Source organism: Ochlerotatus camptorhynchus, unplaced genomic scaffold (genome assembly GCF_037179485.1).
Source record: "Ochlerotatus camptorhynchus isolate MF236.1 unplaced genomic scaffold, CSIRO-AGI_Acam_v1.1 ptg000507l, whole genome shotgun sequence".
Taxonomy (NCBI): Eukaryota; Metazoa; Arthropoda; class Insecta; order Diptera; family Culicidae; genus Ochlerotatus; species Ochlerotatus camptorhynchus.
The window spans coordinates 188651-204656 of record NW_027040991.1 but is presented as its reverse complement, the minus strand read 5'-3'; the positions used below and the strand labels follow the sequence as shown (position 1 = coordinate 204656).

The window sequence follows — 16006 nt, the reverse complement described above, 5'->3', positions numbered from 1 at the left end:
TAAAACAAGGTCGACGGAAAAAAACAAACCAAAAAAAAAAAAAAAAAAAAACTGGCCGTTTTATATTTGGGTGGAAAAATCGATGAAAAATTACAAATAAAAGCTCCTGGTGCGTTCCACAATGCAAGGTGGATGGCCAAAACCATTTATTCTTTGAAAATGTTTATTCTTCGGCATGAATTTGCTTTACCAGATAAAACTAAAAATCAACTAGCTCGATTTTGTGTGTTCATTGTAAAAATTTATTTGAAAAGTTGGTTTCTTTCTCCGTGTGCTGCGATGACACCCAACAACGATCTGAACCTGTTAAAAATATTGAAGGAATATGAAACTGTTGATGAAGACGTTGCGAAAGCAGTACATAAAAGAATTTTAACTAACTTGCAATATTTGGACAACAGCCTTATCGGACTATGTCTGTTCGACGAAAATGTAGACCTCCCGGTTAAGAAAAAGGTCATCATAAAAACATTACAGCCAGATCCATTGTTGAATCCAACGATATTTCAACGATTGAACTACACTCGTTTGTACAAGGCAGCAGTGATATTGAAAACTTATTCAAAGCTCTCCAAATTCCGAAGTCGTGGCTGAATGTCGATATGGAGCAGTGGAGTAATTCCATCGAGTTTAAAAATGCCAAAAGACGGGTTCAATGTTTGGAAGTAGTTAATGATAATGCAGAGCGTGGTATAGCATTGATTTTTTTTCCTTTGGTTTGTTTTTTTCCGTCGATCTTGTTTTCCGTGCTGAGCACCAATGCTACCGACGTGCCAGGAAGGCAGCTCCCACACCTGGACCCTACTTATCGACCCATCAACTCATGAACCGGGGACCAACGGCTTTACTTCCCATCCGAAGGAAGGCGTGATCAGAGATGTTATGCCTCAGAACATCCCGGCGGCGCCGACTGGGATTGAACCCAGGCCAGCTGGGGTGAGAGGTAATCACGTTTACCACTACACCACCGGCGCCGTTACATAGCATTGATTAAAACATACAATTCAAAACTATCAACGGATGAAGATCAAAAGCAGTGCATTTTAAAATTAGTTGAAGATCATCGAAAAAATTATAAGAGTACAAGGAAATCTGATTTGGTGTAGCTAATAAGGAAATATATGACAAAGTATAAAACAAGTATTTTTTCTCTCTTGTGTAAAACTCATGATTCCAAAAAAAACAGATTAACGCAATTCAAGATATTTTTACAATTGATTTTAAGGAATTTCTGATGAAAAGTTGTGGTTTTTCAAAAAATTTTGAATTTTTGGCCACCCTAATGAAGAATAATTGGACCACCCTAGTGAATTATTTCGTATTAGATCCTAAATGGTGGTTTAATTCAATATATAAGCAGGTTGGAGAAAATTGTGAACAGTTTTAGAAGCCGACTCATCAATCTTCTATATTCCATATAGAACTCATGAAAAAAAAAAATTCCCAGAAAGTCGATTTTTGAAAAAAAAAAAATTTCGTGATAACACCAAATCTCGACGTTTCATGCATTTTTATGACATTTGGCATCAACAAAAATTGTTTGATTTCCGAAATTTCATGTACCCCCCCCCCCCTTGGGAGATTTTCGAGAGTGAAAAAAGTCACACTTTGACGCGTTTGCGCCACCCCTAAATCATGTCCGATTGAGCTCAAATTTTGCATAGGGTAATTTTTCGAGGCAATAAACATTTTGTATATGGTTTGTTAGCGAAATTAAAAATTACCATTTTCGCTGGCAGTCTACTAAGCAGTCCTAACACACTGCCATGAGCTACTCCTGATGTAACATCAAAATCAGAAGAATCTGCTATTTCGATTTGGATAAATGCTATCCGGTTTGTTATATAAGATCTAAGCCACTCAAAGATTCCAACCGCCTTAACCAGGCAATCAAATCTATCAGCTCCGGCCTGGAATCCCGTGCGTCTGCTAACTATTTAGAATGTAGGCCATCGGGGGAAGTTACTTTACTACGGCAAACTTTTCCCTCCAATCTAGAAACCCCCCATGTGTGTGTGTGTGTGTGTACAATCTAACCCCCACTGTCCGGCAGTGTTATTATGGAAGAAAACTGCTTTTTATTACCCTTAAATTAAAGCAGGTTTAGTCCGGGAGTTAGAAGGTGTTAGCTCTATTGCAGCTCCAGTGACCCATTTCAGAATGCCTGGTAATTCACGACCACTCCGAGGTCACTTTTACTTACAATAAGCCCCGCATGTTCATTCTACCTTTATCAAATGGATAATGGTATCATAAACACACTTCCAGATTCAAAAATATTATTTCCAAATCTGGCACGTATATAGTTTTCAAATTTGTTCAACTGCATTAAATCGATTTGAATGGACATTTCTTATCAATTTTGTTTCGAATACCTCTTGATTCATCTGCTGGCAGCACTTACTGGCCCTTACCGGCGACCAACTCATCTGCCCGCAAATGCAACAACGCCTAAATCTCAAATCTCTCCGAACGTCCCCTCGAAAATGCAATCGAGATATGTATAATCTAGAAACCCCCCATGTTGATCCTAACTGTCACCCCATGTTTTACTTACTCTAAACCCTCGTCATCCAACATATGGAACCATCAAGGAAAACCTACCTTAGACTCTATCGGTGGATGACTGGTGCTGGTAGGCGTCGGTGCCGGTGTGGATGTGTCCTGCTTTTGAATTGTGATCATCTCCATAGACAGATGTAGCCGGGCCAGTTCTGGTTTGCTTTTGCCATCGCTTATCATCACCATTCCGGAGCGGGTCTATAAATTCATGAAAATATAAACAGAAGCAATGGGTAACTGCCCGAAAAAATAATAACCAATATTGCTTTCATGATTACCTTAAGATTCTGATCGAATTTCTCTTCTATTGGGGTTGCCATTTTGGTCGTTGCGTTAATCTTCATATTTTCTGCGAATGAAAGAGAAACGGGAAAAGAAAATTTTATTATTTTATTCCACACTTTTCTCTGGTCGTTTTATTTTTCAAAGGGGCAGTTCAATTTTAACTTCCAGGTCTTCCGGAAAACTTACGCAGAAGCCTTTTCCCCCATTCATTGGCGAATAGGTGCAGGTGCTTGCGAATATGCTACATAGTGTGAGCCTCCGTTCGATCGGGATGGAAAACTAATTAAAGTTCGAAAATAAATTGCCCCTGATTGGGCAGATCCTCCCACACCACTAGCCGGTGTAGGTTGTTGAGGTTGAGAGAAGGGATTTCCGTTTCCTCGAAGGAAAGTGTTTGAACCGAAACTTTTCTGGTCAGATCAGCCACGGCGAAGGAGAAATTTGTCAGTACGGAAATGATTTATGTTTCAAGGAGAGTTGGAAAAACCTTCAGAAGGGTGATTTTTGTGTTCACTACAAAAATGCAATTCATCCGAATCCGAAAAAAAAACTGCTCTATTCGGGAGTTGATCGTTAAGGTAATAAAAACGATAATACTGGAATGAACTGCGCTCATAACTAGTGGGGGTGGGGGATCTAGATTTATGAGTATGCTTTTCGTATGAAACAAGTGAGCAAGCACCCGATTGCATTGGAAGGCGTCTGCTTGCGTTCGCATTATTTGTGTTTGTACGGTATGTTTACTGTTTGGCTTAGACTGGATGATGTGAGGCCGGTCGTTATGAACGTTTGAAGAATGCTGTTACGCAATGCTACATTGAGGTCATTCAAACATAAATTGATATGAATGTCCGTTCGATTGGCGTTTGTGGTGATGTATTATTTTCGATTTTTCAAAACAAAGTCATTATTACCGGATAAACACAAAATTATACTGATTAAAACGACATTGAAACGGAAAACTATCATCCAATTTACATAATATAATCAGAACGATGCAACTAATCGTATGTCTAGTTCAGCATTCGCCTTAGCAGAACTGCAAGGTAAACAACTTCGAGCAGTGGAAAATATGGAAAAACATGTCCCATTGTTCTAAGCTGTCCATCTCGCCCTTCCAATTAGTTTTTCTCCGGTTTCTGCATGGAATGTGGCGGGTAATTTTCTCCTCGCCTCGAGATAGGTGCAAATTAAAAGAATGTAAAAGTAAACTTCACCGCAGCCGCCGTCGTGGATGGCTAGTCGAGCATGGTTTGGTCATCACCGCTACAGTCAGTGTGAGAATAAGCCTGGTCGGTTGGTAGATTGACAAAGACAGATGAGAAAAGGTAGGAAAAACTAAATACAGATCAACAAAACCCCTTTGGCATGAGTCATTATTCAAATATTGTTGTCACAGTTGGGGCAGTTCCAGGACGATGGAAAGACAAACGCAATGCATTGTCAGCCAGTGCCTCCAGGTATGGTGACTTGTGACCTGGATGAAATGTTTTCGGTTCTTGAAGTAACGGTGTTGTTTTCTCAAAAGTTGCAACCATTGGACCATTTACAGGCCAAATGGTATAACACATAAAAATGTAAGATCCGATTTGCATGAAACATTGCGTAATTATGTGTTATGGGTAATCATTCAGATTTTGGTCAAAATTTGGTCATTTTGGATTTTTTTAAATGGCGTTTTTGACATTTTTCAATAAATGTGTAGTACTAAAACGTCACTTCTGATCGAAATTACGTCTGACACAAAGTTGGTTAGAAAAGTAAAGCAATTCTCGGAAAAAATATTAAATATAAACTGAAATTTCTGAAAAAAAACTTTAAATTCAATATTTATAATATTTATAATTTAAGCTGCTTTCCATAGTGCTATTTAAAATTAATTTTAATTCTCTTTAGAAATCTCTAGTAATTCACCTAATAATTGTCGGAAATCTCATTTAGAATTATTTTGCTCTAAATACTTCTGAATTTTTGCTTGGAAATTTCCTTAAAATTCTCTAGATTTTTTTTTCATGATGCCCTTGGAATTATCCTATGCTCTTGGTGTATTTTCCGGATTCTGGAATCCTCTTCACAATCATCATGGCTATTTAAAAATTCTACTCTGAACTCACACAATTGACTGGATGTTAAAGTCTTAACTAGCTTAGGGTTCCTTCTGAGGCTCCCTTTAATTTTATCTGAAATACCTTGGTCAGAGCTTAAAACTATTGACTGCCTAGGCTGAGTGTGAAAGCACTGCACTATTCAATCCATTGCTCTGTGCAGACCGTTTGTACCAAACGGTAAAGGACGAGGCAATGAAAGAGCCAACAAAAACATTCAGTCACGCACGAACTGGCGACGCACACCGCTTGCCTTCGCTCACATAGCATGTAATTAAGTCATTTTTCCATAGAAAATGTACGCTCAGTCATTCAAAACAAATATTGGGTACCATCACGGCAGAATAAATGTGTTGACTGAGCTACTGACTGAGTGCTAGACTGTCAGTGACTCGTTTACCTCTGAATCATTCAGACTCTCACGAGGCAGTTAATGATGAGGCAGATGGCAGTTCATATTCATATCAAAATTACTCAATGAACCTGACTGTTGGTGTTAGGATTGAACACCCCTCGAACAGAAGTAGGGCATTTCGATGATAAGTGCAGCTTTGAATGCGGTACTTACGCATGCCGAGGAATTGAACTTAAACTTACTTAAATGTTAAACTTATATCCATCTACTTTAAATCAAGATCTTAGCCTAATTGTTGATAATTGTAATTTGTTGTCTAGAATCATACTATTTAGGAGACTAAATGTAAGTACATGTTAAATTCGTGATATGTCAGGCCATCTAAAAATAAATTACAATTTCAGCTTTGAGCTTACTTGCACCACCCCCGAGTTTTCTTCGGGGATTCACAACACCTTGGTGTTATCCCTAAAAAAAATCTTTGCCAAATTCTTTTGAAAAAAAAAACACTACAGTTCTCTTAATACAAGAGTGAATTTTAAAATATTCGTATCTGCTTTTGTAAATTTAATGTTTAGGATACTCTACCCTACCCTATGGGGGTGTTATTTTGCGTAGCCAAGCAAAGAGTTCCGACAAATTGACGTTTGAATCTTTGATTGACAAATCCATCGCAGTTGAAGACTGGAACGAAATCGCTCAATGCTACGTAGAGATCTGCGGCTTGACTCGCAGTGGAACCCGCCATTTTGCAAAAGTTTAGTGAACAGGAATCACGTTGATTATATTGCGTTTATTATTTGCCTTTTATTATTATTTACGTTTGGAAATAAAAGTGCCACCACACGTTATGTTATAGTTCTCTATGACATAGCCGATTTTGTTTTCTATATCATAGTTCTATGAGATTTGGGAAACAATTTTCAAAAACTTTGAACTATGACGTAATAGTAGCTATGTAGTAGAAAACTATGACTTAGTGCTATAAAATAGAGTTTTCGAGTGAACACACGTTGATTTTTTTCTGTGCATTTTTGTTCGCTTAATGAACCTGTGCACATGGCCTGGAGAAAGTTTTACCGGTTACTACCAAGCAGGATACCAATATGCGCAAGATCCATAACATCCGACCATTTTCAATTCATGAAATCCTAGAACTACGTTTTTTTTCACCATTTATTGACATCTTATTAATATGAGTTCGAAGTTGTGATCAGAAAATTGACTCTTGGGTCCATGAAATGGCCTTCCAGAGGATCAAAATCATCCCTTAAAGAGGTAAACTCATGAAACTGATCGTTCGAAATCACTTATAGATGTCTTATCAGAATAAAATGGGAGTTGTGACCGGAAAATGGACCCTTGGGACCACGAAATGGTCCGTTTTTTTTAAAACCACTCATTGGAATCTTATCAGAATCAATTTGAAGTTATGACCAGAAATTTTACCCTTGGGACCAGTGCACAAAGGTCCCCAAGCCGTATTTAGGAAGACAAACATATTTGCACCCAAACCATCACTTTTAGGTACATGGAATATTGTGGAAAGTTTCTTCGTAGTTTTTGGCCATTGGCAAGTGAAATTAGGGTGGTCCATAAAATTTGTGAATTGAAAATACCAACTTTTTCAATATTTGAGATAGACCAATGCAGTGTTCTAAAATGTTGTATAATAATCAATTTTAATCAATTTTGCTTAAGATATCAAATTTTTATCTCTTATGGTTCATTACTTACGATTATTTTAAACAAGCAAGTTAGGGTGGCCCCTTGAAAATCGGATTTCTTTTTTTTAATAATTCGTTTATTTTTCCAGGCTCATTTGCTGTAGCTTTGCGGAGCCGATATTCATTGTTTAGATAACAAAATTACTTAAAACTAACGTTAGTAAAGCGGAGGCCGATTACTCACGGCTATCTCGAGGTTAGGGGTAACAAATTGTAACAAATGGATGGCAGGGTAGGGATTGTGAACACAAGGTTTGGATAGCAATGTGCTCTTGATCTCGAACTAGGCGACACTCTGATGAAAAAGACAAACATGGGGGTACACCGATGGGCAGCCGGATTTCTTTAAATACCATTTTATAAGTTCATTTCTTTTAGAAACTTTGTTTTAAATACTTTCAAATGAAATCCAAAGTTTGAAAACCGGTTTGCTCCTTTTAGAGATATTAACAATTAAAAAAAAATCGAAGAATATTTCCATTAATTTTCTAATAAAAAAAAATAGCAACATGGTTGCGTCATCATAAGTTCTAAATGTGTCCAAAACAACGTTTTTAAGAGAAATGAACGTATGAAAAGTTATTCAACTAAATTTGTTTTTTAGGGGCCACCCTAACCTGCTTGTTTTAAAAAAATCATAATTCATGAACCATAAGAGATATAAATTTGGTGTCTGAAACACAAATGCTTCGATTTGACCGTTCTACAACTATCTAGAACATTGCATTGCACAGTGGTCCAGAATGCAGATTTAGGTGGAATGATATGTTTTGAGTCTGAAATTGAAACTTTAGACTAAACGTCTCTTCTACAAAGTTGTTCCTTATAGTTAGGGCCTAATTTTTATGATAATGAACTCTAGGGTGGTTATTATTATTATTAAAATCAAAAATCTAACTTTTTTGTTTGATTAAATTAAGGTGTACATTCTTGGGTAAAGTTATAGCTGAACTTATTTCAAGCAACTTTGTAGAGAACAACTTTTTTGTATCTCTTAAATTGGCCGATTTAGAGCTATTCTCTTGAATTGAGTTAGGGTGGCTCTAAAAAAACAGTTGTTTTGCTCTAGTTTTCTTATTTCGAGTTTCTCAGCAAAGGTGTCTGGAAATAACTTTTAGATCTAAAAAAGATATGCCCAAATATAGAAAAAAATATGAATAAATTCAAATTGATTTTATACGAGTTTAAAAATTACATACCTCCAACTTTTTCATATTATTGAGAATAACATACGTCCTTTCAAATGCCGTGAATTTTTTTTTGCTCCAACCAGAGATATTAACATTTGAAAAGTGCATATTTTTAGTATAAAAACGTCAATAACTCTTGATCCGTGAAAGATATTGACAAGCTTTTTGCAGCAAAAATTTGCGCCTCCTTAAGACCTAAAAGTTATTTCAATACTTCTTTGCTGAGAAATTCGAAATAAGAAAACTAGAGCAAAACAACTTTTTTTTAGAGCCACCCTAACTCAGTTAAAGAAAATAGCTCTAAATCGGCCAATTTAAGAGATAAAAAAAGTTGTTTTGTACAAAGTTGCTTGAAATTAGCTCAGGTATAACTTTGCCGAGAAATGTACACCTTAACTTAATCAAACAAAAAAGTTAGATTTTTGATTTTAATGATAACACTAGTTTACAGCATTTTTGAACTCGGTAAGGTGATGATCATTTCCAATGCAGAATCCTACGCTGAATTCAATGCCGTGGTAAGAAAAAATTAAAGTAGAGCCAGTTTTGAGATATACAAAAAATTTGATTTTTTGAATTTTGGACAAAAGTACGATTACTAAAATGTTAATATCTTTGGAACTAGTGCACCAATTTTAAATCTTTTTTTATGAAAATGAAGCTATCGTTCACTTGAATAATATTTCTTAATTAAAAATTTTATTTTGAAGTCATTTAAAAATTTACAGCATTTTTTTTTTATTTTTCCTGCGAATTTTCCATAAAAATCTTGTTTTAATCAACATTTTTAATGGGATAAAAAGATTCAAAAAATCATTCCATAATTTATTCTTAAAGTCCATTCAAAACCGGAGAAAATGAGCCTTTAATGGATGAAATCGGTTGGAAATTGTCGAAGTTATGAGCATTTTTGTAAAACACTTAAAAATGTTGCTGAAATACAACAGCTTTAGAGTTCCTTTTCTAGGTGTCGTTGTAAGCATCCACATAGCATGTAAAGTTTTCATGGGAGATTCTTTTCTCTACATATCAATTTGATTAAGGCATATCAGGATTTAAAACCGAGTTGATACAAAAGAAATTTATTTAGGTTTTATTAAAAATGATTGAGAATCGAATGACTTTGTCTTCGATGTTTTGAACTTGTTTCTCGAATCAGAAACCAACAATAGTCACCCATCATTGCTTCATCCCAAAACCCTTGGTAACGACGTTCCATCATCTTCATTTGTTGGTGAAAACGTTCGCCGTGCTCATCACTCTCGTCACCAAGATTTTCCGGGAAAAAATCCATGTGAGAATGTAGGAAATGTATCTTCAAAGACATATTCACACCTGTTTTCAGTGAAATAAAAGGATTTGAAATTAATTATATGTAACAAACACAATATTTTTGATTTATACCTATTTTCTCATAATTTTTGAGCAATTCATCGACGGCTTCCTCATAATCTGGGCTTCTGAAATTTCCTAAAAAAGGTTGTGACAACACGCTGGAACGATTTCCACGCTTCTTCCTCATCTGGTGTCAAAACTGTATTGAATACGGAATCATTGAGCAGTTTTTTTGATCTGTGGGCCAACAAATACACCTTCCTTTATCTTTGCGTCAGATAAATTTGGAAATACTGATTTCAAGTACTGGAATGCCGGCCCTTCTTTTTGCAACGCTTTGACGAAATTTTTGAATAGCCCAAGTTTTATATGTAGTGGTGGAAGTATTATGCGTTCTTTTACCACAAGAGGATCATTGGATCATTTTTAACGTTGTCTTTACCAATTGTGAAATTATCCCGTTTTGGCCAATCTTTTCGGACGTAGTGTTCCTTACGAGCTCGACTGTCCCATTTACACAAAAAACACATATATTTTGTGTATCCCTGTTGCAATCCAGTCAACATGGCAACCACTTTAAGATCGGAACAAATTTTCCAATTGTGTTGATTGTAATTTATCAAATTGAGCAATAGAGCCATTGATTCATACGTTTCCTTCATATTAACGGCATGAGCTAATGGAATAGAAGGTTTCTCATTCCCTTGTTGCAATAAAACGGCTTTCAAGCTCAACTTGCTGCTATCGATGAATAAACGCCATTCAGCTGGATCATATGGCTCACCAAACTCTTCAAACAAGCCGTTTACGTCATGGCAAAACACATGCCTTGTCCTTTGTAGAATAATATTTGTCAAATTTCTTGTGACGATTCATGTGACAAGAAATTTTGACCTCCTTGCTCAGCATGTTGTGTTCTTTCAAGCGTGATGCCAGCAATTCGGATTTCTCCTTCGATAAGTCGAGATCTCGCACCAAATCATTAAATTCGGATTGTGTAAACAGTTTTGGGTTTCTTTCCAATTCCACCTCGAAGTCTTCCTCGCATTCCGCCTTGAATTCCTCCTCACTTTTTGTAACGGTCGATTCAACAGAGGGCGCTCGTTTCCGCTTTGGATAAACAGGATACGGGACCGAACTTGAATGTGGAACAGGTTTTGTCATAGAAGCCACTTGTGGATACTCAACTGTTTTGTGACGTCCTTGTTGCTTAACTTTTGTCAAGCAGAAATAACAATCCGTTGCATGACAAAACGGTCGACGCCATATGGTGGGCATGTCAAAGGACAAATAGCGACTGACAGATAACAAATAAGTGAGTTAGTAAGTAAGACATTAACACTTATCAAAAATAGATGAAGTAAGATAATGTCGATCAGGAAAGAACAAAGCACTACCATGCTGTACTTAAATTGTTTATATGAAAGTTATTCAAAAAATCAATTTACCTTGCGCCTGACATCCACCTAGCCAAGCACGTTTTGCACGAACTACAGAATACTTTTGGAATCCACGGTTTGTCAAAGTCTCCATGATCAATTTTAAAATAAAGCCTGTCTGCAGTTTGCAACGAAGCAGTGAAATTGACCGATTTTGTAAATATATAGTTGCCACACGCGTAACAAAACTTTTGAGGATCATTTTTACACTTGAATTCACGTTTTGTCGTATACATCGTTAAGCAATGTTAAAGAAAGAAAGCTGTCAAATTGAGTTGGTTGTGTTAGGTTCTCGCCGAGCGGTCTCACAAACACTAGCGTAAATTATATTGTTGAAAATATCCCATTTAATTTTGCGTGACAGCTGGTAGTGTTAGTGAAATGCACCGTATGCATACACGTCCGCAGAAAGGCTTACTGGAAGTGGTGCATGAACCTAGGAGCGGGACAACGGCCAATCTTGGAACATTCAATTTCCATGATTTTACAAAAAAATTCATAACTTCGACAATTTCCAACCGATTTCATCCATTAAAGGCTCATTTTCTCCAGTTTTTAATGGAATTTAAGAATAAATTATGGAATGATTTTTTGAATCTTTTTATCCCATTAAAAATGTTGATTAAAACAAGATTTTTATGGAAAATTCACAGGAAAAATAAAAAAAAATGCTGTAAAATTTTTAAATGACTTCAAATTTAAATTTTTAATCAAGACATGATATTGTAGTGAACAATAGCAAATTTATTTAGCTTCATTTTCGTAAAAAAAGATTTAAAATTGGTGATCTAGTTCCAAAGATATTAACATTTTAGTAATCGTACTTTTGTCCAAAATTCAAAAAATCAAATTTTTTGTATATCTCAAAAATGGCTCTACTTTAATTTTTTCTGACCACGGCATTGAATTCAGCGTATGATTTTGCATTAGAAACGTTGGTCAACCACTAAAGTTCACACTTTGTATGTTGTTTTATAAACTAGTGTAATAGGAACCACCCTTGAATTCATTTTCATTAAAATAAGGGCCTTACTATAAGGAACAACTTTGTAGAAGAGAATTTTAGTCTAAAGTTTCAATTTCAGGCTAAAAACATATCATTCCACCTAAATCTGCATTCTGGACCACTGTGCATTGGTCTATCTCAAATAATAAAAAACTTTGTAAATTCAATTCACTAATTTTGTCGACCACCCTAATTTCACTAACATATAAAGATCGGCCAAAAAATATGAAGCAACTTTCCTCAAGACTCTATGTAACTAAAACTGACGGTTTGGGCGCAAGCATTTTTGTTTTTCTAAATACGGCTTTGGGACTCGTGCAGTGGATGGTCTTCCGGAAGATCAGAAACATCCGTAAAAGTGGTCAATTCATGAAACTGATCCAACAACTCCGTATTATTCGAAAACTCTCATAGACGTCTTATAATTATGAATTCGGAGTTATGATCGGAAAATAAACCCTGGAGACCATGAATGCTCCTCTGGAACAGCATAGACGCTCCCCTGGAAGATAATAAACGTCTTTTCAGAATGAACTCAGAGTTGTGACTGAAAAATGGACCCCAGGGTCCGTAGGATGGTGCTGTGGAATATCAGGATATTATTATTATTATACGGATAAAAATTGTGGATCGTTTAAGAAAACTGATCTCAGCACTCAATGGTTTTTAAACGCTCTATAACTATAACTTGCAAGTAATAACTATGCCACGCCATAGTATAGGTGTTCCTATGGGCTATAATGTGGGTTTTCTATCACATAGCTCGCTATATACTAGAAATAGCCTGTGGTGGCACCTTAAAGAGAAACTAAAATGTAAGATCGATGTTACAACACAGAACTCATGTAGCAAAATTTTTATTTTCTTAAATATAGCTTTGAAGCAACTCCAACCAAAACTATGCGAGTTTGGCTAAAAGCACTCCAGAATTTCCAACAATCTTCAAAGATTTTAAATAAGGACCAGTGGATACTACACGGAAATGCCATCACGAAGGAAGCAGCCAATGGAGACATCCTTTGCAAAAGAGTATATCTCTGCCGGATGTGACAGACCGGACAGTATGGAAGACATGGTTGCATGTGATCGTTGTGAAAAACGGTTTTATTATTCATGTGCATCAGTCAACGTTGCTACGGTGCAAACCGATGACTTTTTTTTTGCGATGATTGTAAATCAACCGTGGCCACTCGGAATAGTCAGCGAGGTAACCATACGGGACCTGTTAGCAGCGTAAAAAGTATGACTTCGTCCACACGGTCTGAAAAGCTTCTTCTAAAGCTTCATCAACAGGAAAATGAAGCACAAGCATTACGGCTAAAACATGAACAGCAACAACGTTCATTTCGTGAAGCTCGTTTGAAATTATTGAAGGGGGAGGAACAAGAGCAGCTGCTAAGCATCCAGGAAGAAACGGAGTATCTTGCGCAGAAACACCAGCTTGAGCTTGCGCAAATTGATGAGCAAGAGACGGATGGGAGGAGCGGAAGAAGCCGGAGCTATGTCAGTGTACGGAATAGCCGTAGCAGAGTCGAGGAATGGGTAGTAGAACAAAGTCAGGATAGCAGTGAAAGGACTGATTTGGAGCACCAGGTAGCTGCAAAGTCTGGAGGATTTGTTGAACAGATGCCTTCCTTGGATTCTGCTCACCCGGTCAATTCAAGTTCCCCGAAACAATTGCAATCACAGTTGGACAATCAACAGAGTACTGCGATCTTGGAATCACGTTATCAGCAAGCTAGTAAACAGATGCAAAGTTGAGAGCAGCAGCAGCAGTTGCATCTGGGAATTCATTCGTCGAAAAATGTGCCTCAAGTATCCATAGGATTGGACCACACATCAACAATGAGTACCGTTAGTGGTAGTACGAAGTACTCGTATTTGCCTCCTGCAGGCGAACAGCTTGTGCAACAGCTTTTCCACTCAAATATTGATCGAGGGCCGAAACTGAGCCTAGCAGATCAAAATAAGGTATCAAGGAACCAGCAGGCCGCCACCTATGTGCAGCTACGGCAGAATGTACTTCGAATAACAATTGGCTTGCATTTCCATTCGAATATTGATCGAATGTCGATATTCAGCCTAGCAGATAGGAATCTGGAATACACACAAGCAGTCGGAAGAAACCACTATTTATCAGGCCCTACCGTTGCTAACCCGATGCCATTGGAGCGCATAGACCAGCAGCGAGTTGAGTTGACCCGGGATAAAATTGCTGCTCGCCAAGTTATGCCCAGGGAGTTGCCTGTATTTGATGGCAATCCAGAAGAGTGGCTAATGTTTCTGAGCTGTTACAAGATGACTACCGAAGCATGTGGATATTCTGACGTGGAAAATCTTAGGCGATTGCAACGAAGTCTTAAGGGCATCGCTATGGAAGCAGTACGTAGTCGGTTACTGATACCATCGGCGGTACCATCCGTATTGAACACCCTTCAGATGCTGTTTGGCAAACGGTAAATACGCTACTGAAGAAGGTACGAGAGGTGCCAGCACCGAAACCAGAACGCTTGGATATGCTAATTACGTTCGAAATGGCAGTACAAAATCTATGTGACCATTTGGAAGCAGCGGAGATGTCCTCGCATCTGTGTAATCTGTGTATTACAGGAGTTGATTGAAAAATTGCCAGCTGGGTACAGATTGGGCCCGGTATAGGAAACAGTATTCACCAGTGAATCTTCGGATGTTCGGCGATTTTATGGAAATCCTCGTCCTGGAGGCAAATTCGGTGACGCTGCAAGTATTTTCAGAACTGAAGGGAACGAGAGTAGATAACCTGAAACAAAAAGGTAAAGCATACGTCAACGTACATGAAGCCAGGAATGATTCATCAAATCAGTCACACATCGAGTCTGTTAATTTCTGCGCTGGGTGCAAAAACGAGGAACACGGTGTAGCAACTTGTGAAACATTCCAGAAGTTGTCTGTACAGGATCGCTGGAGAATAGTATACAAGCTGAAACTTTGTAGGCAGTGTTTGGGACGTCATGGCAAAATTGAAGGAAAATGGACTTGTCTCAGCGGAGAGGACTTTGGTGTTGATGGTTGTTCAAGAACACATTATAAGCTACTGCATTCTAAGCCATTTTCATGACCGTCGGAGCACGAAACAACTGCGGTAGTTAATCTTCACCGGATGTTATATGCAGCGTTATTCCGGATTATACCAATCACATTGCATGGAAAAAAGTTCAGTCGTGCACACCTATGTCATGTTGGATGATGGATCGTCGGTTACCTTATTGGAAGAGAATGTAGTCAAACTGTTGGGTAAAGAAGGTGACGCGGACCCATTGTGTTTAGTCTGGACAGCAAATAGGACCAGGACTGAGCCCAGCTCTAGAAGGATGAATCTGGAAGTGTCTGCATATGACGCCAAAGATAAGTACCCTCTCATCAATACCAGAACAGTCTCGGAATTGGTGCTTCCTAAGCAGACAATGCAGACCGGAAGCCTGGTTGAGGCGTTCCCACACCTGGATGGAATTCCGATTAAAGGTTACAAGGATGCTATTCCACAAGTTTTAATTGGATTTGACAACGCGCATCTTCTGGTTCCGATGAGATCTAGAGAAGGTCAGATTGGTGAACCGATAGCAGTAAAAACCCGTTTGGGATGGTCCGTATTTGGGGGTTCTTCGAGCAAGCAGAATCTCGTGAGCTATGGGGTGAGGTTGTGCGACTGCTGTTCTGACGAGCATCTACATGAGCTAGTGAAATCGTATTTTGCAGTAGATGCCATAGGCGTAGAAAGTATTCGCCCTGAATCGGATGATGAGAAGCGTGCATGGATGATTCTACAAGACACGACGATTCGAGTAACAAACCGGTTTGAAACTGGACTACTTTGTCGCTATGACGTGTTTAGGTTTCCGGCTAGCTACGACATGGCAATCCGCCGACTGCAGTGTCTGGAACGAAGATTGAACAAGGATGAAAATCTCTCTGAAAACGTCAGAAAGCAGGTCGAAGGATATCAGCTGAAAGGATATGCTCAAA

General features: G+C 37.9%; 1 protein-coding gene across 1 annotated transcript in view; it reads right to left on the bottom strand.

The window, feature by feature from the left end:
* The window catches only part of Syn2 (Syntrophin-like 2), a 193969-nt gene that overhangs the window by 57536 nt on the left and 120427 nt on the right, over positions 1-16006 (bottom strand). The window contains exons 2-3 of the mRNA XM_065235911.1: positions 2841-2911; positions 2605-2760 (exon numbers count right to left, since the gene is read on the bottom strand). Of these exons, the coding sequence (XP_065091983.1) occupies positions 2605-2760; positions 2841-2906 (222 nt within the window). The 5' untranslated portion in view covers positions 2907-2911. The remainder of the gene's footprint in view (positions 1-2604; positions 2761-2840; positions 2912-16006) is intronic.